General features: G+C 43.2%; 1 protein-coding gene across 1 annotated transcript; it reads right to left on the reverse strand.

Moving 5' to 3' along the window:
- Window positions 1-3571: 3571 nt before the first annotated feature.
- Window positions 3572-12426, reverse strand: LOC109903765 (pyridoxal phosphate phosphatase). Its single transcript, XM_020500682.2, has 2 exons — window positions 11382-12426; window positions 3572-8901 (listed from the first exon to the last, which is right to left on the reverse strand). The coding sequence occupies exons 1-2, from the start codon at window positions 11980-11982 to the stop codon at window positions 8567-8569; spliced, it is 936 nt and encodes a 311-aa protein (XP_020356271.1). The 5' UTR covers window positions 11983-12426; the 3' UTR covers window positions 3572-8566.
- Window positions 12427-25934: the final 13508 nt, after the last annotated feature.

Raw genomic sequence — 25934 nt, forward strand, 5'->3', positions numbered from 1 at the left:
GGTCTTGCGACGGGTATACAGAGATGACCAGTTTACAGAGGAGTATAGAGTGCAGTGATGTGTCCTATAAGGAGCATTGGTGACAAATCTGATGGCCGAATGGTAAAGAACATCTAGCTGCTCGATAGAATCCTTATCTGCCGATATATAAATGATGTCTCTGTAATCTAGCATGGGTAGGATGGTCATCTGAATCAGGGTTAGTTTGGCAGCTGGGGTGAAGCGCGATTACGATAGAGGAAACCAAGTCTAGATATAACTTGATATGTGCTGAGAGAAGGACAGTGTACCTTCTAGCCATACTCCCAAGTACTTGTATGAGGTGACTACCTCAAGCTCTAAACACTCAGAAGTAGTAATCACACCTGTGGGGAGAGGGGCATTCTTCTTACCAAACCACATTACCTTTGTTTTGGAGGTGTTCAGAACAAGGTTAAGGGTAGAGAGAGCTTGTTGGACACTAAGAAAGATTTGTTGTAGAGCGTTTAACACAAAATCCGGGGAGGGGTCAGCTGAGTATAAGACTGTATCATCTGCATATAAATGGATGAGAGAGCTTCCTACTGCCTGAGCAATGTTGTTGATGTAAACTGAGAACAGCGTGGGGCCTAGGATTGAGCCTTGGGGTACTCCCTTGGTGACAGGCAGTGGCTGAGACAGCAGATGTTCTGACATTATTCACTGCCCTCTTTGAGAGAGGTAGTTAGCAAACCAGGCCAAAGACCCCTCAGAGACACCAATACTCCTTAGAATGGAATGGTCTACCGTATCAAAAGCTTTGGCCAAGTCAATAAAAATAGCAGCACAACATTAGTTAGAATCAAGGGCAATGGTGACATCATTGAGGACCTTTAAGGTTACAGTAACACATCCATAACCTGAGCGGAAATCAGATTGCATACCAAAGAGAATATTTTAGACATCAAGATTGCCAGTCAGTTGATTATTGACAAGTTTTTCCAACACTTTTGATAAACAGGGCAAAATAGAAATAGGCATATAACATTTAGGATCAGCTTGATCTCCCCCTTTAAATAAAGGACAAACCGTGGCTAACTTCCAAGCAATGGGAACCTCCCCATTTCTTGGAAACCACAGGCCCCACACCACTAGAGGGATATCTTCAACCAACAACTTACCATCCGGAGACAAGGCCGAGTATAGCCCACGAAGATCTCCGCCACGGCACAACCCAAGGGGGATGCCAGTACTGAATGAAGAAGTTCCCCCCTTCCAGGTTCCTGAGCCTGTGTAGGGATCTGAAATTCAGGGTAGGAGAATGAATTTGGATTGTGTTTATTTTTTATCATAAAAAAATATAAAGAAGTAATTAGTATGATTTGTTCATCCAAGACATGTTTAGTTTTTGGTGTATTTTTTTTTATTATCCCGTACTGTAGGTGGCGACATTACACCTTATGAGTGTATTCGGCCAATAAAACTCAGAGAAGAAGAAGATTACGTGAGGAACTTTTATTTGGAAAATGTCGGAAATTCCGTGACCCGGAAGTACTGTTTTAGCTTTGCTGACGATACGATGATGATGCTGGTGAAGAAAGATGGCAGCAGCTGGAAGAGCAATTGTGCAGGTATACAATATTTAACAATAGAAAAACGTAGATTTGTTGCTTCATTTAAGGTATAGCTTGTGTATCCCACATTCTGTAACCTATCCATATTGCCAACGCGCTATTTTATGCGTTAATGTTCGTTCTAGTTCAGTGCATGTCGGTAGACTGTTTGAAAGGGTAGTGCTAGCTAGTTTCATTCACTAATTTCTTACTCGCTCATCATTAATTCATATGATATAATTTCAAGAAAATGTAAAAGCAATATATGAGTAGCCTAACTATGATTTTAATCCACCAGGCTGTGCGCCTTCACTCGCCACTTATAAAGTTTCCTCATCGCCTTAGTGACCCAAGTATATGACCCAAGTATACTGTATATGACATGTGACAGGCATCTTGCCTATACTGGAACAAATAGTGTGTAAAAACACTGGTCACGTGCAGATTTTTGTCCAAGTCCAGCACGAGCACACATAATATAGCTAATCAACTGCTCATCAAGATTAGTAGAACCAGGTATTAATGCTGGACTGGAACAAAAGCTTCTATGCTAAGTACGTAGGGAGAATCTCAATTGGACAAAAGTCCGTCCTCGACTCCTCCCTGACCTGGAGAGTGTCAATGCCAAAAGGCGAATGGAGGACTGTCCTCTGCCTCGAAACCCCCTTTGAATCAGCTGTTGAATACTCAAGGAGAAAAGCATGCACATATTTTTAAATGATATCCTACTTAGCCTTTTATCTATACTACTTTACACTTATTTTGGGATTTCATCACTGTATACATCATTTGCATGATGACGCGCAAGTTAAGGAGAGTCTCATTTAATACAAAAACATTTGTTTCCACATTCTCTCCTCCCCTCAGTTACTTTTGATGTTTTTCAAAAGGAAGAGAGGATGGAAGAGTAGAGCAAACCAATTGAGAATGTCCCATAGCCAACCTCAGGGATCAGGGTGACCACCTATACATATTGTAGCCTGGTGGTTCTAGACAGAGATTGGGTCTCGGTCTAGCAATATAACTCTAGCCCCCGTGCAACTTATTTACCAACCTGTGTCTATGCTTTTCCCACTTCGTTAGGCATATCTGTGGTCGGTGGACTGTACTGATAAAGAATGCGTTGTTTGCACGCTGAGCGGTGCCCAGGAAACAATTCAATCCAATTGTTAGATGCTACCACCCTCTCTCCTAATCAAAACCAAACATGGATGTCAATGTTTGCATGCACAAGCTTCATTCTACTTCTTGTCTGCTTCCTGTCTGCGGTAGCATGGTGCTCGTATTACAAGGCTGATTTAGCTAGGACAAACGGGTGTGAAACACAGACCGCTTTGCGCGCACAGCTAAAACATAACATGAAATCCATGTTTTGATTTGGAGGGAGGATGGTAGCATCTAACAATTGGATGTCATTATTTCCTGGGCACCGCTGGATGATCTCCTAATCAGAACCGATATTCATTTTGTTGTTACAGCCTGAATTTAAAATGTATTAAATGGAGATGTTTTCACAGATCTACACAATACCCCATAATGTGAAAGTGGAATTATGTTTGTAGGAATGGTTACAAATGAAAAGCTTAATTGTCTCGAGTCAAGAAGTAGTCAACCCTTTTGTTATGGCAAGCCTAAAGTTCAGGAGTAAATATGTGCTCAGAATTCCACATAAGTTGCATGGACTCAACTTGTGTGCAATTATAATGTTTAACATGATTTTTAAATGACTACCCCATCTCTGTACCCCACACATACAATAATCTGTAATCTGTAAGGTCCCTAAGTTGAGCAGTGAATTTCAAGCACAGATTCCACTTTGCAAACCAAGGTTTTCCTATGGTCCGCAAAGAAGAGCACCTATTGGTAGAGGGTGCAGTTATTAATTTTACACTTTGGATGGCGTATCAATACCCCCCAGTCACTACAAAGATAGTCGCCCTTCCTAACTCAGTTGCCGCAGAGGAAGGAAACCGCTCAGGGATTTCACCATGAGGCCAATGGTGATTTTAAAACGGTTACAGAGTTTAATGGCTAATATGAGAGAATAACTGAGGATGGACAAACAACATTGTAGTTACTCCAAAATACTAACAAATGACAGTGTGAAAAGAAGGAAGCCTCTACCGGAAAAAAAAATATTCCAAAACATGCATCATGTTTGCAACAAGGCACTAAGGTAATACTGCAAAAAATGTGGCAATGAAATTTGTTTTTTTGTCCTGAATACAAGTTTTAATGTCCTGTGCACAACTACAGTGAAATGCCATTCCTGCAAGCTCCAAATGCAAAAATGCAGTAATCTACAAAGCATTATGTTTGGGACAAATCCAACACATTGCTGAGTACCTCTCTTCATATTTTCAAGAATGGTGGTGGCTGCATCATGTTATGGATATGCTTGTCATCTGCAAAGGAGTTTCTTTTTTATAAATAAGAAACAGAATAGAGCTAAGCACAGACAAAATCCTAGGGGAAAACTTGGTTCAGTCTGCTTTCCACCAGACACTGGGAGATTAATTCACCTTTCAGCAGGACAATAACCTAAAACACAAGGCCAAATCTACACTGGAGTTGCTTACCAAGACAACATTTATTTTTTTGTCTTTCCTATATATAGCTCTTTTAATTTTTATTTAATGTAATATCTTATGTTGTTCTTGTGTATTACTGTTCTGTACTTTCATGTATTTGTATGTTTTGTGTGGACACCAGGCAGAGTAGCTGCTGCATTTGCAGTAGCTAATGGGGATCCTAATAATCTAAACCAAGAAGACAGTGAATTTTCCTGAGTGGCCGAGTTAATGTTTTGACATAAATCTACTTGAAAATCTATGATCAACAACCAACTTGACTGAGCTTGTACAAAGTTAACTCAGGGAGTGTGAATATTTATAATTTCATTTTCCAAAAAATGTCAAATATTTCTAAAAACACGTTTTCACTTTGTCATTATGGGGAATTGCATGTAAAAAAAAATCATATTTAATACATTTTGAATTCAGGCTGTAACACAACAAAATGCGGAATAAGTCAAGGGGTATGAATACTTTCTGAAGGCACTGGAGTTGCATACCAGTGAATGTTTCTGAGTGGCCTGGTTTCAGTTTTGACTTCAATCGGCTTGAAAATCTATGGCAAGACTTGGAATTGGCTTTCGAGCAATGATCAACAACCAACTAGACAGAGCCTGACAATTTTTTAAAAAGAATAATGGGCAAATATTTTTCATCACCGGTGCGCAAAGCTTTTGGAGACTTACCCAGAAAGACTCGCTGCCAAAGGTGATTCTAACATGTATTGACTCAGGGGCTTGAATACTTATCTAATCAATATACAGGTATATTAGTGCAATATTTTGGAGGGTGGAGGTACTTTTTCTTCCACTTTGACAGAGTATTTTGTGTAGATCGTTTGCAAAAAATGACATCCATTTGAATCCCAATTTGTAATACAACAAAATGTTCAAGTTAAGAGGTGTGAATCCTTTCTGAAGGCACTGTATATATAGACTCCCTTCCATATGTGTTTGGACTGTGAAGCAAAATTGTTTTATTTGGCTCTATACTCCAACATTTTGGATTTGAGATCAAATGTTTCATATGAGGCAACAATACAGAATGTCACCTATTTATTTGAGGGTATTTTCATACATATCTGTTATACCATTTAGAAATGAAAACACTATGTATCTAGTCCCCCAAGTGAATAAGTTGTGTATTTGGACAAATTTGCTTATAGGGTGTTAAAGTAATCAAAAGTTTAGTATTTAGTCTCATATTCCTTGCACACAATGACTTCATCAAGCTTGTAACTCTAAAAATGCATTTGCAGTTTGTTTTGGTTGTTTTTTGGCCTAATCTCGTTCCCAGACACTTCTGCCCAAATGCGCGAAGTCTTGTGGACCAACGCTCAAACTTGGCCTTCATTAGAAAATACAGGGAGGCTTAATCTACCAACCAATCAATCATCTCCCACAACACCTTCCCCGTAACGCTCCCCTGTACGTGTCTTGTCCAGCTTTGTTAACAGAGCCACGGCTCGACAAATACTTTACTCAGTAAGGTCACTCCCATAGAATTCTAATGTCACTCTTTGAATCATTGATGTCACAGGTTTATATGTACTGTGAGTAATAGCCTGGAGACGAGGTGATGTTTTGCCCAATAGTAACTGAATGGTGTATGCTGACTCGAGTAATTTCCTTTTAAGTGTTTGTGAACACTTTTTAATTCATGTTGATGCTGCCATGATTAAAAATCATGAATTAATCATAAATAATGATGAGTGAGAAAGTAAGAGTCTACAAGAAAACAGGCTAACCTCTCCCCAGTTTTGACTACTTTAACCCTTTACTCTCCTACCTGTATCAGGGTTGAAAATGGCAGATTCGGGACTGATAAGCACCTTAATTGGAACGTAGTGGCTGTACAGTATTTTCAGATATCGTTATCAAATGCGGTAAAATGCACCTAAAATCAAATGGTATCATTTTTTATTTTACTAGGCAAATCAGTTAAAGAACAAATTGTTATGTACAATGATGGCCTACACCGGCCAAACCCAGACGACGCTGGGCCAATTGTGCGCCGCCTTATGGGACTCCCAATCACGGCCAGTTGTGATACAGCCTGGAATCGAACCAGGGTGTCTGTAGTGACGCCTCTAGCACTGAGATGCAGTGCCTTAAACCGCTGTGCCACCCATGAGCCCAAATGTTTGGGTTGAACTGCGGTCCTCAACTTTGGTCTAATAATTTTGCCATAATCTCCAATTGCTACCATCCTTATGTTTTTATATTTCTTCTTTAACGAAGTTCAATGTAGTCCTATCCATGTAGGTCAATTCCCACAGGTGTAAAGGGTTAATACACTATGTGAATTTGTCCAAATACTTATCCCTACTTCAAATGGGGGGGATACTAGATACATAAAGTGATTTAAGTTCTAAATGGTAAAACAGATGCAGTATGTATGAAAATACCTTCATAAAAGCAGACATTCTCTAAGTCTGCATTTCTCTACACTCACATTAACATCTACTAACCAACCATGTGACCAAGGAACATTTTGTCCTCAAGGGCTTTCTCCATCATAACAATTTTGGAGATGACCTGGTAGAGAACAAGTGTGACAGAAATTATACAAAGCAAGAGTTTTAATTTAAAAAACTAAATGCAATTGTACACTACATTAAGTAATGTACAAACCTAATTCACAATATGCAGAATGTCTATGAAGTTCATACAAAACAGGTTGGCATTCCATTGAAATAGGTACTTCATCTACAGTATGAAAATGTGTCTTAAGTCTTACAATAAAATTCTAGCACAACCTCCAGCTAAGTAAAAAGACTGATAAAAAAAAAAATGCTGATACCCTCAATTAAAATAATGTTTGTCTGCCGTTCTTGTTATTACCCTGACTGAAATCCACACACCCTTCTTCAGGTTAATAACCACCTGTCAATAAAAAAAAACATTGAAAATCCAGTTCCCAAACACACCTAATAGTTAACATTTCAGCAACTTAACATTCTACAGTGGTATGGTTAAGGAAAATACTAGTTCCTTTTTGACTTTCAAATACCAAACTACTGTAGAATATTTTCCACTGCAAATTCACATTTCACTTCATTGAACATTGGTATCACTTGAAGTTCTATTCAAATAGTATTACTTGTAGAATAGATCAGTAGAAGGCTTATCAAAAGGTAATTAGATCTACATACAGTCCTACACATTTCATTGTTGGTAATGATCAATTCAGGACCACTCGTATGCTCTGTTCTTTAGAAAGGTGAGAAGTGAGAACAATTTCCATGTCATATTTGTTACAGTCAAGGATTCATTGACCAAAGGATCCAAAACTACAGCAAGGCTGCTGGCACACATTAACAAAGGTTTGACTTGGTGGGAAAACTAACCAATATCAAACCAAGTATTTTATCCATATTTCCATCAAACCAATTCTCCAGCCCTATTTCCATATATCCAGAGCTAAATGTTGTCCAGTTGGCTCCAAAAACAACATTTAGTTTGGTATACCAGTTGTTGGATTCAAACCTAACACACTATTTGGTTTGGTATACTAAAGATGAAGGTGCTGCAAGGGAAGCTTTCAGCTTACGTTATCTTATGTTTTGACTGTGGAACAGCACAGTTGGTTCTGTGGGTTTAGATGACTTCAGTCCATTTACGTTGGGTGTTATGATTCACTTTGATGGATCCCTATCCATTTCAACACCGGATGGTCTCAAGGAAAATAGAACAGCTTGTATATTGGGCTCATATGGTGACGTCTATGATATACTACAGTACAACCAAAGACATTCCTACTACACCAAATAATGAACACTAGGAACTACAACCAGGTGGAGTCTCACACTGCATTATTGGTGTCAGTATATAATGTTCCAGGTGGTCTTATGCCACCATTCATAAAGCTTTTCAAAATACTACACAATGGCCTGGACTCAATCAAAGACATGTTGTATACAAGTGCACAGTGCTTGACATTTAAAAGATAATTTCCTCATGAGTCGACATCTTCAGCGTTTTACCGTGAACGCGGTCTTCATTGTAGTGAAATGGGCTCGTCTACAACGCATCTCTGACTGCATCCTGGTCAATGTCATTATCACTTGCCATAAGCATGTAAATTGCAAAAACATTTCCAAAATGTTATGCCACATCTTTACATGCCTCATGACAAAGATTATCGGCATAAAAAGCGCAGCATGCCTGTCGCAAGCACTATAACACATCACACTGACTTCTTAAAGGCTTTACAAATGACTGCTTATAACACCACCAAACGAATCACTCTTCTGATATATCCAGGGTCGTGTTCATTAGGCACCAAATGGATTGAAACAGGGAGGGAATTTTCACTTTCCGTTGCAAAGTGGTTTAAAACGCTTTCCGTTGCGTACTCTAATGAACATGACCCAGGTCTCTCAGGCACAGCTTCAGGGGTCTCCTCTTTCTATAGTCCTCCTCAGCCTTCCTCCTCTTCATACGCTTCAATGAAATCGGCAATGGTCTCCACCACGTAATCTGGCACGAAGTCCTTCCGCTCGGGGTCGTCACTGTCCTTGTAGCCGTGCGCCTCCTCTAGAGTGGACACTCCGGTCAGGGTGAGCATGGTGTCCAGGCCACAGTTAGCCCCAAACAGGATGTCAGTCTCCAGGCGGTCACCCACCATGAGGGACTGGCCGGGGTCCAGGTTGAACTGGCTGGCGATGCACTCGAACATGAAGCAGCTGGGCTTCCCGATCACCGTGGCTTTCCTGCTGCTGGCTGTCTCCACAGCGGCCGTGAGGCTTCCTGAACCTGAGGGAGAGGAGGAAGCGGCGCCAGAGAGTCAGGGAAGATTACCAGTTACTACCTTTTCAATGTTTAACTTGTAAACGGCATACTGACGTACAGCAGTGGTCAGAAACCTTCATTCTTAAGGTTTCCAAACTTTTGTTCCAGCCTAGCACACATATTCCTGATTCAGCCATACAATTCTGCAATGCAATGACTTGGAGCTGAAATAAAATAATAAAAAATGTATTTGTAATGCCTGTTGTCAACTGGAGCTGCTTGATATTTGTATTGTCAAGTAAAATAAAACCTGCACTTTTAAGCTTACACTTATTTGCTGTGCTCTTATTTGGAGTTGACTGTACCTTGATAAGATGTTTGTGCTGGAAAAAAATGCCTGCACTCAAAACCTAATATCCAACTAGACACCAGTAGCTCTCCAGGACCAGTACAGGTGACCACTTAGCCAGACAGTGAGGAAATGCCCGAAACAACCTTTGTCAGGGTTCATTTTATAAACAACATTATGAGCAGTATCCTTCATTTCATGAACAGAGCAGCATGTGTGTGTTGCTGGGAGCAAAAACAGGTTGAGTTGCACAGCACACAGCATTCAAAGCCATTCTACACAACTGCTCATTTCTACCAAATACTGACAACATCTCTCTGATAAAAACTGTAATTGTTTAACCAACAGGTGTGCTCAACCACCCTAGTGCGCTGTGAAAAGTTTGCATGACAGGTAACAATGAATGTGGATTCTGTATGTCCAGGCCCCACAGGTCTAAAATGTAGTAAACCCTTTCTACGTGGTATCCCTGTTTACCCTGTTACATTGAAGTAGATAATGTTCACCTTGCACAGGTCCCCTGGGCAACTACAGGATGTGCAAGCTTTCGTTCCAGCCCAGCACTTACACACTGATTCAACTAATCATGATTAGTAGGTGTCCAAACCATTAAGGACTTAAAATGGTCCACACACACAGTCGTTATAGAAGCGCCTCTTCTCCCTCAGGATGTTGAAAAGGTTTGGCATGGGCCATCAAATCCTCAAAAGGTTATACAGCTGTACCATTGAGAGCATCAAGTCTGACACCAACAGGCTAATGAACAGCTTCTATCCCCAAGCCATGAAACTGCTAAAAAGCTAACAAAATGGCTACATGGACTGAGTTGACCCTGAGTTGCACCGTATCTATGCACACTGACACTCCAACACACACACCATAATTTGCTCACACATAATATACATTTATACTGACTCTACACACACAATCATCATATACGCTGCTGCTACTCTGTTTATCATATCCTGATGCCTATTCAACTTACCCCTATACATATCTACCTCTATCAAATCTACCGCTTTGTGTCAATGCGTAGTTCATACTAGAGATATTACGTTTGATACCGGAGCTCAGAGGCATGCATAGAAATCGCTTAGCAGCTAACTTCGAAGCAGTGTGCCGATGCGTGCATCACTTTATCAGAAGTACGTCATCAATGATGTCCAAAGCTTCGTTTGATCATTTGCTTTTTCAAACAGGTTGTTGCAAAATGTGAGAGCCCATTGATTTCACAGTGGTTCTGGTGCTTTCTTTGACTCCAAGCTGCTTTCAAACACTGACTTCTACTGGACACCATACTTACAAATATAGGTAGCTTAGCTGGTAGAGTAGGGAAATATGGGACATTAAGGGATGTGAGGGTAGGAGGTCAAATCCCATTAAAGACATACTATTTCGAAAAAAGGATGTGGAACTAGACTTTCTGCACTGTTATTCAAATAATTTGTTTTATTTAATATAGTATAAACTTCTGTCTTAAGCATCCTAAATAATGCCATAGATAGGAACACAAGCATTTCCCTACACCATCAATAACATCTGCTAAATATGTGACCAATAAAATTTAAAAAAAAGTAAACTAGAAGGCAAAATGGAATTCCAACTGATTTTAAGCTACTAAAGCCAACAATTTACCGCTGTGCCACAGAGTTTTGATGAAAACAAGAGAAACATCTGATAACCAAATGCAGCTATTTATTGCTGACCAGCAGTCACTAATGGACATTGGGAAGGGATAATGAAGCTCTGAGTAATTAACTGTTTTTGGCACCATTTGGTGAAAGCGGCACAGCCTTCAGAAAGTATGTTTGCCATCGCTAGTTCCTACATGCATAGTCTGAGCATTATTACGGTTTTACCTCAGCCACAAAATCCCTAGTTTGAAAGTGACTGTTTTCTGGAAGCTGTGCAGAGCACAGACACCCCCCCCCCCATTTGGGCCAGCCCCTTAACAATTCGAGTTCTAGCCAATGAGCTTCAGCCCCCTCGCACACAGTACACCATTTTCGGGGACCACTTTTGGCTCGTGAGTGCTACTTCCAGAACTACTGTCTAATAAGTACAAAACAGTACTGGATAATCGCTTTAAAAATCAGTTGTACTAGTGCTGGGGAGGAACAAAAGCCAGCAGGACCCTCACTAGTGACACACCTACCTGGTGTTATTCTGCCTCCTCGCAGTGGGTGCCAAGGGTCAGGGTCAGTGGCCAGAAACAGGCACTCAGTATTCTGTAAGTAGCAGCAGGCTTTGGCCAGTTTTATGAAATCAAATTTCTCGTCATATCCCACAAGCACTGCCTTTACTTCTGGGTCCAACGGGTAGTCGTAAATGGTCCCAGTGGGTGCGTTAGTGTCCTCCTCCACTATGGGAACCCCAGCCTCCCGTAGCTCCTTCACAACGCCCTGGCACCCTATGACATACACCTTACCCTGCAACTTCGCCACGTCTCGCAGATAAGCCGCAGAGCAGTATGCCGAGCTGAAGATCTCCTCCTCTGCGACATCAGTGAAGCCCAACCGGATAAACTTCGTCACGTAGCTCGCTCTGGGCCTAGTACAGTTGTTGGTGATGAAAAATACCTTTTTGCCTTGCTGTTTCAGTAGCGTCACCACTTCTGGCGCGCCTGCCACTACCGTTTCGCCATTCCAGATGACTCCGTCGCAATCAAAAAGGACGTTGAGCTTGGAGTCGAGGAGCTCTCTTATTTGGGAACCCCTGATTTTGTGACACCCTCTGCTACTCACCAGCCCAGCCATTCTGAACGATGCGTTGAGGAACAACCTCGCGCGTAGTTGTCTACAGAAATATATGATTACGCCACTCAAATAGAACGAACTACGACTGTTCCCTATAATTCTAGTTCCACCACACTTTTGCACAACGGTGATAAATGGCTATTATATTACATGAAACTGAAACGTCCCCGTCTTTTATACAGCTCATTCTATTCGTTTCATTGGCGCTGGCATTTAAGACCCACCCACCAAGCATATTTTGCAATAACACTGCGCTTCCTCTTTAACCATTTGGCCTATTGACCGGCGATTACCGTTTACAACATTGTTACATGTAACTCTCCTGACAACTTGCGGAGACAGTCAAAACAGTGAAACTTGCCCGTTACAGTTAATGAGCGGCTAAACCACATTGGTAGAGGTATAATGTGTCCCGGTTCCAGGGACGTCACCGCATAGAAAATCCAATATAGCTGCCAACGCAATGCCATATATGGACATGTGTATGTGACGTCAGAACTCAGTAGCTCTACTCTCATTGGTCCTAAAGATTTGTTTAAGTGTTTTGCATGTAGCTTGCAACACAGACGTCAAGGCATCATGGATGAGATCAAAGGATCATCAGCAATGGGTACAGATAGATGGATAGATATATAGCTAGTTAGTTTGCAACAACAACAAAACCAAAAATATTTTTGAAATAAAAAAGCTAATCTGAATGCCATGCACAGGAGTTCTATTCACAAAACGATCAGCTGGCGATAGTTTAGTTTATTAGCTAGCTACAAATAGTTAGATGGGTGATGCATGTTTAGGGGAAAGAGGGTTAGAAGTGGTTTTATATTACATTGATCTGCACATATTCCTAGGTACATGCCTGTACCTATAATGCAGAGATAAGCAGTGTCTTGCAAGTCAAGATCAGAGCTACAGCAAATTTGTTTTGAGACCTAGCTAGGTAGCTAGTGTAACAGATGTAAATCGTACTCTCCTTGCGTTGTGTTTTGTCCAAATAAATCACATCAGCCAGTTGAGCATAATTTATTTATATTGTATTGAATAAATAGGAAACAGCACGTTAGTTGTGCAGGGCTTTTTTTTAAAGACTTATTGTATTAAATATTGAATTTTCCAAGAGCAATGTACAATTTGCAACTTATTGAAAACAAGGAAATAGTGGTGCAGGGTTTAACTGTATTGATGGCTGTCGATGACAAAATCCCTTGCATCACATTTTACTAGGGTTAGTAGGGATCAGGCTTTCCTGACATGTCACGGGGTGTGCAGGAATATGTCCCAGCCAACACTATGAGGGCTAATACACTGGAGGGTTTGTAAGTGTTGGGCTTGCCTATACTAGGGTTAGTAGGGATCAGGCTTTCCTGACCCCCACTGCTTACCGCACAGCTCCAGATGGTGTCTAATGTCCTGTTGCAGGTAGGCATGCTATATAATTACTCTACAACATAGCTACAGGTATAAGATCAGGTATGCCATCCAATTGCAGTCGATATACTCATAATGTACAGGAGAACTATCGCTTTATGGTGAGAATAGCCGTGTTGCAAGCACAGCTTCAGATGCAATCGTTAGGCAAGGGCAATTTAAGTGTTGGAAAGGATGAACCAGCGTCTGTGCTACCAGTAAGTACAGGTAGTAGTATAAATCCCTCCGCACAGTCCCCGCAGCCAGACAATTTTCTCAAGGCTTCTGGAAAGAAATACTGTCGGCATGCTCAACCGGTGTCGCTCATTCAGCCGACAGAAACTTTAAATCGGTTCTCCCCATTAAGCAACGAGTCGGAGTCAGAGGCCAAGCCTTTTCAGGTCTCTCCTCCACCCATTACGGTGTTTGAGCCACCAAAGCCTCCCACCATTAGCTCTGACAAATTGAAAACCCTAGTCATTGGCGACTCCATTACCCGCATGTTAGACTTGAAAATAATCATCCAGCGATCATACACGGTTTAAAAGGGGACAAGGCTACCAAAGTAAAGGCTAATCTGAAGATGGTGCTGGCTAAGGCTAAAACTGGCGAGTGTAGAGAGTATAGGGATACTGATATCCACTTCGGCACCAAAGATGTTAGGATGAAGGTCACCAAGAGCAACAGAGGTCACCAAGAGCAACATAGCTTCAGTGTGTAAATTAGCTAGAAAGATGTGTCGGCATCGAGTAATTGTCTCTGGGCCCCTCCCAGTTAGGGGGAGTGATGAGCTCTACGGCAGTCTCACAACTCAATTCCTGGTTGAAAACTTTTTTTCTGCCCCTCCCAAAAGATAGAATTTGTAGATAATTTGCCCTCTTTCTGGGACTCACCCACGAACAGCATCTAAAGTTAACTTTGCGTAATACCCTAGATGCAGTCAAACATTTGTTACAAGAAATTTGCTCCCTTATATACAGAAATACCCGAGCCCTGAAGTAAGCTTCTAGAAAATTGTAATGGAAATGGTGCTCCACCAAACTGAATGTCTTCCAACTAGCTTGGAAAGACAGTACCATGCAATATCGAAGAGCACTAACTGCTGCTAGATCATCCTATTTTTTTCAACCTAATTGAGGAGAACAAGTACAATCCCCCCCAAAAATTGATATTGTCGCATTGCTAACTAAAAAGCAGCATTCAACAAAAGAGGATGGCTTTCACTTCAGCAGTGATTAATTCATGAAAAATCTTGATCATTAGAAAGCAAATTACAGACTCCTCTTTGAACCTGCGTATTTCTCCAAAGCTCAGTTATCCTGAGTCTGCACAGAACTGCCAGGACCTAGGATCAATGGAGATAGTCAAGTTGTTTAATCCTGTATGTATCTCTTGACACATTCATGAAAATAGTCATGGCCTCTAAACCCTCAAGCTTGGGGTGGCAGGTAGACTAGTGGTTAGAGCGTTGGGCCAGTAACCAAAAGGTTGCTGAATCAAATCCCCGAGCCTACAAGGTAAAATAAATCTGTTGTTCTACCCCTGAACATGGCAGTTATGTTCCCCGGAAGGCCGTCATTGTAAATAAGATGTTGTTCTTAACTGACTTGCCTAGTTATATAAAGGTTAAAAAGCTGCATACTGAACCATATTCCAACAATATCAAATCTCATACAAGCCAAGGTTCGTGCAAAGCTACTTTACTTTAAAGCCAAGGTAACTTCTGACTTGCCCTGCGGGTACTAAGTGGTCATCATCCAACCCTGCCAATAATAAGTAGGCCTAGTCTGCTAACCAATTCATCAATCAAATGTATATAAAAAGCCTTTTTTACATGATGTCACGAAGTGCAATACAGAAACCCAGCCTAAAACCCCAAACAGCAAGCAATGCAGACATAGAAGAAAGGTGGCACCCTAAAAACTCCTTAAAAAATGCAGGAACCTAGGAAGAAACCTAGAGAGGAACCAGTCCTCTTCTGACTGGGCCGGGTGGAGATTCTAAGAGTGCATTGCCATTAAGGCCAGATTGTTCTTCAAGACGTTCATAGATGACCAACATGGTCAAATAATAATCACAGTGGTTGTAGAGGGTGCAACAGGACAGTACCTCAGGAGTAAATGTCAGTTGGCTTTTCATAGCCGAACATTCAGAGGTCGAGACAGCCGGTGCGGTAGAGAGAGAGAGTAGGAGAGTCGAAAACAGCAGGTCCGGGACAAGGTAGCACGGTGAAACAGGTCAGGGTTCCATAGCCGCAGGCAGAACAGTTGAAACTGGAGCAGCAGAACGACCAGGTGGAATGGGGGCAGCCAGGAGTCATCAGGCCAGGTAGCCCTTAGGCACGATCCTAGGGCTCAAGTCCTCCGGGAGGGGAGGGAGCGGGAGAGAGAGAGAATTAGAGGGAGCACACTTAAATTCACACAGGACACCGGATAAGATAGGAGAATTACACCAGATAACAGACTGATCCTAGCCCCCCGGCACATAGACTATTGCAGCATAGATACTAGAGGCTGAGACAGGGGTGGGTCGGGGACACTGTGTCCCCGTCAGACGATACCCCCGGACAGGGCCAACCAGGCAGGATATAACCCCACCCACTTTGCCAAAGCACAGCCCCCACACCACTAGAGGGTAATATCAACAGACCACCAACTTACTACCCTGAGACAAGGCTGAGTATAGCTCATGAAGATCTGCTCCACCATCGCTTCATATTCATCGCCAAATCCACTGGTCATCTATAAGTCTTTGCTAGGTAAAGCCCCACCTTATCTCAGCTCACTGGTCACCATAGGTGCACCCACCTGTAGCACGCACTCCAGGAGGTATATTTCACTGGTCACCCCTAAAGCCAATTCCTACTTTGGCTGCCTTTCCTTCCAGTTCTCTGCTGCCAATTACTGGAACGAATTGCAAAAATCACTGAAGCTGGAGACTCATATCTCCCTCACTAGCTTTAAGCACGAGCTGTCAGAGAAGCTCACAGATCACTGCACCTGTACATAGCCCATCTGTTAATTGCCCATCCAACTACCTCACCCATACTGTTATTTATTTTTCTTTTCTTATTTGCACTCCAGTAACTACACTTGCACATTCATCTTCTGCACACCTATCACTCCAGTGTTTAATTGCTCAATTGTAATTATTTTGCCACTATGGCCTATTTATTGCCTTACCTCCCTTATCTTACCTCATTTGCACACAATGTATATATACTTTTCCCCCCTATTGTGTTATTTACTGTATGTTTGTTTATTCCATGTGTAACTCTGTGTTGTTGTTTGTGTCACACTGCTTTGCTTTATCTTGGCCAGGTCGCCGTTGTCAATGAGAACTTGTTCTCAACTAGCCTACCTGGTTAAATAAATGTGAAATAAAAATAAATATAAACGAACCCGAGGGGGCGCAAAACCGGACAAATCAAATCGTATTTGTCACATGCCACAGGTGTAGACATTATCGTGAAATGCTTACTTACAAGCCCTTAACCAAGGATGCAGTTCAAGAAATAGAGTTAAGAAAATATTTACTAAATTAACTTTTTGTATTTTTTATTTAAAAAAACAAATAAAATCAAAAAGTAGCACAAGAAAATTACATAACAATAACAAGGCTAAATACAGGGGGTACAGGTAAGAGTCAATGTGTGGTGTACAGGTTAGTCGAGGTAATTTGTAAAGTGACTATGCATCGATAATAAACAGCGAGTAGCAGCAGTGTAAAAAGAAAGGGGGGGTCAATGTAAATAGTCCGGGTGGCCATTTGATTAATTGTTGAGCAGTCTTATGGCTTGGGGGTAGAAGACTAGACTTGGCGCTCATACCGCTTGCCGTGCGGTAACAGAGAAAACAGTCTATGACTAGGGTGACTGGAGTCTTTGACAATGATTTGGTCCTTTCCACTGACACCGCCTAGAATATAGATCCTGGATGTCAGGAAGCTTGGACCCAGTGATGTACTGGGCCGTACGCACTACCCTCTGTAGCGCCTTACGGTCAGATGCTGAGCAGTTGCCATACCAGACGGTGATGCAACCATGCTCTCAAAGGTGCAGCTGTAGAACTTTTTGAGGATCTGCGGACCCATGCCATGTCTCCTGAGGGGGAAATGGTGTTGTTGTGCCCTCTTCATAACTGTCTTGCTGTGTTTGGACCATGATAGTTTGTTGGCAATTTGGACACCAAGGAACTTGAAACTCTTGACCTGCTCCACTTCATCCCCGTCGATGTTAATGACGGCCTAGGAACAGTGGGTTAACTGCCTTGTTCAGGGGTAGAACAACAGATTTTTACCTTGTCAGCTCAGGGATTCGATCTAGCAACCTTTCGGTTACTGGCACAACACTCTAACCACAAGGCTTCTATGGTGTTGAACTCTGAGCTGTAATCAATGAACAGCATTCTAACATAGGTGTTACTTTTGTCCAGATGGGAAAGGGCAGTGTGGAGTGTGATTGAGATTGTGTCAAATGTGGATCTGTTGGGGCGGTATGTGAATTGGAGTGGGTCTAGTGTTTCCGGCATGATGGTGTTGATGTGAGCCATGACCAGCCTTTCAAAGCACTTCATGGCTACCGATGTGAGTGCTACAGGTCGGTGATCATTTAGCAGGTTACCTTCATTTTCTTGGGCACAGGGACTATGGTGGTTTGAAACATGTAGGTATTACAGACTCAGTCAGGGAGAGGTTGAAAATGTCAGTGCAGACACTTGCCAGTTGGTTTGCGCATGCTTTGAGTACACGTCTTGGTAGTCCGTCTGGCCTGTGGCCTTGTGAATGTTGTCCTGTTTAAAGGTCTTTCTCACATTGGCTAGGGAGAGCGTGATCAAACAGTCGTCCGGAACAGCTGGTGCTCTCATGCATGCTTCAATGTTGCTTGCCTCAAAACGAGCATAAAAGGCATTTAGCTCGTCTGATAGGCTCGCGTCACCGGGCAGCTCGCGGCTGGGTTTCCTTTTGTAGTCTCCAATATTTTAAAAACCCTGCCACATCCGACGAGTGTCAGAGCCGGTGTAGTATAAAGGGATTTCTTATAAGCGTCCAGATTAGTGTCCCGCTCATTGAAAGCGGCAGCTCTAGTCTTCAGCTCAGTGCGGATGTTGCCTGTAATCCATGGCTTCTGGTTGGGAAATGTACATACGGTCACTGTGGGGATTACGTCTTCGATGCAGTTATTGATGAAGCCGGTATACTCCTCAATGCCATTGGATGAATCCCGGAACATATCCAGTCTGTGCTAGAAAAACAGTCTTGTAGCGTAGCATTCGTCATCTGACCACTTCCGTATTGAGTGAGTCACTGCTACTTTCTGCTTCACTTTTTGCTTTTAAGCAGGAATCAGGAGGATAGAATTATGGTCAGATTTGCCAAATGGAGGGTAAGGGAGAGCTTTGTCTGCGTCTCTGTGTGTGGAGTAAAGGTGGTCTAGTTCTTTTCCCTCTGGTTGCACATGTTACATGCTGGTAAAAATGACCTAAAACAGATTTAAGTTTGCCTGCATTAAAGTCCCCGGCCACTAGGAGTGATGCTTCTGGATGAGCATTTTCTTGTTTGCTTATGGCCTTATACAGCTTGTTGAGTGCGGTCTTAGTGCCAGCATCAGTTTGTGGTGGTAAATAGACAGCTACGAATCTCTTGGTAGATAGTGTGGTCTAACGCCCTCGTCTTACCAGACATAGCTGCTCTGTCCTGCCGATGCACGATCTAAGCTTGATGCCCTCAATCTCACACAAATTATCAATGAACCCACCAGGTACAATCCCAAATCCATAAACACACTCATAAATAAAAAATGATCCATGTCGTCGTTCAGTTAAGTCTCAGTGAAACATAAGATATTACCGTTTTTAATGTCCCATTGGTAGGATAGTCTTTTTAAATGTTTTATATATTTTCTTTTTAAAGATTTTGTTTTGTAATTTAGTACAAAACTAAAGCACACAAGAAGAAAAAGGGGGAAAAACACAGCTGCCAGACATTAAATTAAGTATTGCTTAGGCAAGACATGGGAGAAGAATAGAGCAAGAATGAGGTACAACAACAGTAAGTGTTCCTAGTCAGTTTTCACAGTCAATCTTTGTCCAGAAACGGACCCCAAACCTTGAGAAATCTGCTGGAGGCGTTGGTCCTAAAAAAATATTTTCCAAGTTAATGGTGTTAATCATTTCTGCTAGCCATCTACTGAAGCAAGTGGGGTGGGTGTCACAACCGTCATTGAAGGAAGACCAAAGCGCAGAGTGGTGAGCGTACATTATCCTTCATTTTGGAATGAGACGAAACAATACAAAACCACCATGAAGCTTACGAGGGCTAAGTGCCACAAACACACATCAACTACCCACACTGAAGGAGGGAAAAAGGGCTACCTTAGTATGATTCCCAATCGGAGACAACGATAGACAGCTGTCCCTGATTGAGAACCATACCCGGCCAAAACATAGAAACAGAGAAACAAAGAAACAGAAAACAAAACACAGAATGCCCACCCACACCCTGACCTAACCCTGACCTAACCCTGACCTAACCCTGACCTAACCTAACCCTAACCTAACCCTGACCTAACCTAACCCTGACCCACACCCTGACCTAACCCTGACCTAACCCTGACCTAACCCTGACCTAACCCTGACCTAACCCTGACCCACACCCTGACCTAACCCTGACCCACACCCTGACCTAACCCTGACCCACACCCTGACCTAACCCTGACCTAACCCTGACCTAACCTAACCCTGACCTAACCCTGACCCACACCCTGACCACACCCTGACCTAACCCTGACCTAACCCTGACCTAACCCTGACCTAACCCTGACCTAACCCTGACCTAACCTAACCCTGACCTAACCCTGACCTAACCCTGACCTAACCCTGACCCACACCCTGACCTAACCCTGACCTAACCCTAACCTAACCCTGACCTAACCCTGACCTAACCCTGACCTAACCCTGACCCACACCCTGACCTAACCCTGACCTAACCCTAACCTAACCCTGACCTAACCCTGACCTAACCCTGACCTAACCCTGACCTAACCTAACCCTAACCCTGACCTAACCCTGACCTAACCCTGACCTGACCTAACCCTGACCTAACCCTGACCTAACCCTGACCTAACCTGACCTAACCCTGACCTAACCCTGACCTAACCTAACCCTGACCTAACCCTGACCTAACCTAACCCTGACCTAACCCTGACCTAACCCTGACCTAACCCTGACCTAACCCTGACCTAACCTAACCCTGACCTAACCCTGACCTAACCCTGACCTAACCTACTAACCTAACCCTGACCTAACCCTGACCTAACCTAACCCTAACCTAACCCTGACCTAACCCTGACCTAACCTAACCCTGACCTAACCCTGACCTAACCCTGACCTAACCCTAACCCTGACCTAACCCTGACCTAACCTAACCCTGACCCTAACCCTGACCTAACCCTGACCTAACCCTGACCTAACCCTAACCTAACCCTGACCTACCTAACCCTGACCTAACCTAACCCTGACCTAACCCTGACCTAACCCTGACCTAACCTAACCCTGACCTAACCCTGACCTAACCCTAACCTAACCCTGACCTAACCTAACCCTGACCTAACCTAACCCTAACCTAACCCTGACCTAACCCTGACCTAACCTAACCCTGACCTAACCCTGACCTAACCCTGACCTAACCCTAACCCTGACCTAACCCTGACCTAACCTAACCCTGACCTAACCCTGACCTAAACCCTGACCTAACCCTGACCTAACCTAACCCTGACCTAACCCTGACCTAACCCTGACCTAACCCGACCTAACCTGACCTAACCTAACCCTAACCTAACCCTGACCTAACCCTGACCTAACCTAACCCTAACCTAACCCTGACCTAACCCTGACCTAACCTAACCCTGACCTAACCCTGACCTAACCCTAACCCTGACCTAACCCTGACCTAACCTAACCCTGACCTAACCCTGACCTAACCTAACCCTGACCTAACCTAACCCTGACCTAACCCTGACCTAACCCTGACCTAACCTAACCCTAACCTAACCCTGACCTAACCCTGACCTAACCTAACCCTAACCTAACCCTGACCTAACCCTGACCTGACCTAACCCTAACCTAACCCTGACCTAACCCTGACCTGACCTAACCTAACCCTGACCTAACCATGACCTAACCCTGACCTAACCTAACCCTAACCTAACCCTGACCTAACCCTGACCTGACCTAACCCTGACCTAACCTAACCCTGACCTAACCTAACCCTGACCTAACCCTGACCTAACCCTGACCTAACCTAACCCTGACCTAAACCCTGACCTGACCTAACCCTGACCTAACCTAACCCTGACCTAACCTAACCCTGACCTAACCTAACCCTGACCTAACCTAACCCTGACCTAACCCTGACCTAACCCTGACCTAACCTAACCCTAACCTAACCCTGACCTAACCCTGACCTAACCCTGACCTAACCTAACCCTAACCCAACCCTGACCTAACCTAACCCTAACCTAACCCTGACCCAACCCTAACCTAACCCTGACCTAACCTAACCCTGACCTAACCTAACCCTGACCTAACCTAACCCTAACCCAACCCTGACCTGACCCAACCCTGACCTAACCCTGACCAAACCTAACCCTGACCTAACCTAACCCTGACCTAACCTAACCCTGACCCTGACCTAACCTAACCCTGACCTAACCCTAACCTAACCCTGACCTAACCTAACCCTGACCTAACCCTGACCTAACCTAACCCACATCACACCCTGACCTAACCTAACCCTGACCCTGACCTAACCTAACCCTGACCCTGACCTAACCCTGACCTAACCCTGACCTAACCTAACCCTGACCTAACCCTGACCTAACCTAACCCTGACCTAACCTAACCCTGACCTAACCCTGACCTAACCCTGACCTAACCTAACCCTGACCTAACCCTGACCTAACCTAACCCTGACCTAACCTAACCCTGACCTAACCTAACCCTGACCTAACCCTAACCTAACCCTGACCCAACCCTGACCTAACCCTGACCTAACCCTGACCTAACCCTGACCTAACCTAACCCTAACCCAACCCTGACCTAACCTAACCCTGACCTAACCCTGACCTAACCCTGACCAAACCTAACCCTGACCTAACCTAACCCTGACCTAACCTAACCCTGACCTAACCCTGACCTAACCCTAACCTAACCCTGACCTAACCTAACCCTGACCTAACCTAACCTAACCTAACCCTGACCTAACCCTGACCTAACCTAACCCTGACCTAACCCTGACCTAACCTAACCCACATCACACCCTGACCTAACCTGACCCTGACCCTGACCTAACCTAACCCTGACCTAACCCTGACCCAACCCTGACCTAACCCTGACCAAACCTAACCCTGACCTAACCTAACCCTGACCTAACCTAACCCTGACCTAACCTAACCCTAACCCTAACCCAACCCTGACCTAACCTAACCCTAACCCTGACCCAACCCTGACCTAACCCTGACCAAACCTAACCCTGACCTAACCTAACCCTGACCTAACCTAACCCTGACCTAACCCTGACCTAACCCTGACCCTGACCTAACCCTAACCTAACCCTGACCTAACCTAACCCTGACCTAACCTAACCTAACCCTGACCTAACCCTGACCTAACCTAACCCTGACCTAACCCTGACCTAACCCTAACCTAACCCACATCACACCCTGACCTAACCTGACCCTGACCCTGACCTAACCTAACCCTGACCTAACCCTGACCTAACCCTGACCTAACCCTGACCCTAACCTAACCCTGACCTAACCCTGACCTAACCCTAACCTAACCCTGACCTAACCCTGACCTAACCCTGACCTAACCTAACCCTGACCTAACCCTGACCTAACCCTGACCTAACCCTGACCTAACCTAACCCTGACCTAACCCTGACCTAACCTAACCCTGACCTAACCTAACCCTGACCTAACCTAACCCTGACCTAACCCTGACCCACATCACACCCTGACCTGACCTAACCCACATCACACCCTGACCTAACCTAACCCAAATCACACCCTGACCTAACCTAACCCAAATCACACCCTGACCTAACCTACCCCACATCACACCCTGACCTAACCTAACCCAAATCACACCCTGACCTAACCTAACCCAAATCACACCCTGACCAAACCTAACCCTGACCTAACCTAACCCAAATCACACCCTGACCAAACCTAACCCTGACCTAACCCTGACCTAACCTAACCCAAATCACACCCTGACCAAACCTAACCCTGACCTAACCTAACCCTGACCTAACCTAACCCAAATCACACCCTGACCTAACCTAACCCAAATCACACCCTGACCTAACCTAACCCAAATCACACCCTGACCTAACCTAACCCAAATCACACCCTGACCTAACCTAACCCAAATCACACCCTGACCAAACCTAACCCAAATCACACCCTGACCTAACCTAACCCAAATCACACCCTGACCTAACCTAACCCAAATCACACCCTGACCTAACCTAACCCAAATCACACCCTGACCTATCCTAACCCTGACCTAACCCTGACCAAACCTAACCCAAATCACACCCTGACCAAACCTAACCCAAATCACACCCTGACCAAACCTAACCCAAATCACACCCTGACCAAACCTAACCCAAATCACACCCTGACCAAACCTAACCCAAATCACACCCTGACCAAACCTAACCCAAATCACACCCTGACCAAACCTAACCCAAATCACACCCTGACCAAACCTAACCCAAATCACACCCTGACCTAACCTAACCCAAATCACACCCTGACCAAACCTAACCCAAATCACACCCTGACCTAACCTAACCCAAATCACACCCTGACCAAACCTAACCCAAATCACACCCTGACCAGGGCGTGGCAGTTACTCTCTTCTTTGGAGGGCATTCAACAATTACCAAATCAATGTTCAAGTTTGCATACAACTTTTATTGAGTAAATTAAACATAAATTAGTTTAAAAAATGGTATCACATTTCAGTCCTGTGTAACTTGACATATTTTGTTACGTAACTCAAATAATTAGTGGAAACCAGCTGCACATCAACATTTTAAGTAAAAAACTACTCTTAAAAGTCAAGTTCTTTCTGTCAGTCAACTATTCTAAAGCAAGTTAGCAATTGCAACCGTTTTTTCTTAAAAAATAAAAGGACATTTTATTTAAAAACTGCATCTTCAGAACCACAAATCTCTAATTACATGAATGCACAAAACATGATTAATCTATTTTCGCCTCCATCAATAGATGAATGACAATTCTGTACAGTATGACTAATTTGAACATATGCTATAACTTTTAAAAGGCCCAGATAACAAAACCCCAACTTTCAATCAATTCAATACTGTGTAACATTGCAACATTCCCCATCAACAATTGAACTATTAAAACATAAGCACAGTATAATGACCCTTCCCCAATTAACACTTTCAACTGATGTGGTAGCTTCCATTCAATTAAAAGCTGTGCTGAAGGATATAAAATCAAAATAATGAGGTAGTGATGTGCCAACATCCATTTCACAGTCTAACAACTTGACTACATTTAACTGTTTAAGATGAAGATTAATGTTGACAATTTAAAAATGTTCGCCCACGACAATTTTCACTCCATTATGTTTACAAAACAAAGTTAAACTTGCAGATTATAAAATGTACTTATGCACGCAATGCTTCGGTCCTAAAGCTTAATTCCTGTCTAAGGTGTAGGGCCGAATCATTAAACAGACAAATAAACGGTTTAAATGCAAGTATAAAGTGTGTGCGAACGTTGTTTCTCCAACTTTCTTATATGTACCGGTCCAAAACACTACCCAGGTATGCAAAAGACCTCTCCTTACAACTCCATGAAGATTCCCTATCTATTTTCATCCTCTGGGACCTCAGACATTTTGATGATGAAGTCAGCAATGTGAGATTTGTGGCCAATGCCTCTAAAGCTTCCTATATTTAGGATTTAGGCTGAGGCCAACAACTTCATCGCTGATTTGTAAGGTAACTTCACAATGCCAATGTTCAGTTATCCCAAATATTAACACTTTTAATTAAACCTTACATAAACTGAAGTCAAGTTACTCTTGTATCTCTGTACATGTTAAGACTCAATAGATTAAAGGCCAATAGTTTTGCATGACTTTCTCATTTTTGTGACTGGTTTGACTAAAGGCACAGATCAAATCAAATGCATGGAGACATTTTAGTTGGTATTTGCCTACAAAACATTTAGTCGTCTTTAGTTGTTGTTTTTTATCCCTAATCTCTTTTCCTTATAGGAGAACATAACTATTTACAATTGTTTAGCGCCATACAATTTTGCGTTGGTTTTTCAAAGCAAGGACCTGGCTTCATTCTGTCTCCATCCAAGTTTAACAACACTTTTTGTATGAACCCAAACATGTTCTTCATGCAATTTGTGTATCCATGTTGGAGTGAGTACTGTACATTAGCCCATATAAACATACAAGTGCATCAGGCCAGCACCGGAAATCCTTCATAACCAC

The sequence above is a fragment of the Oncorhynchus kisutch genome, linkage group LG23 (genome assembly GCF_002021735.2).
Source record: "Oncorhynchus kisutch isolate 150728-3 linkage group LG23, Okis_V2, whole genome shotgun sequence".
NCBI classification, from domain to species: domain Eukaryota; kingdom Metazoa; phylum Chordata; class Actinopteri; order Salmoniformes; family Salmonidae; genus Oncorhynchus; species Oncorhynchus kisutch.

Bases quoted from the DNA above. Each gene is read 5' to 3' on its own strand.
- LOC109903765 (XM_020500682.2), bottom strand. From the start codon at position 11,982: ATGGCTGGGCTGGTGAGTAGCAGAGGGTGTCACAAAATCAGGGGTTCC. The intron at 8,902-11,381 runs GTAGGTGTGTCA...CCTCTCCCTCAG, and splicing joins AGGAGGCAGAATAACACCAG to GTTCAGGAAGCCTCACGGCC.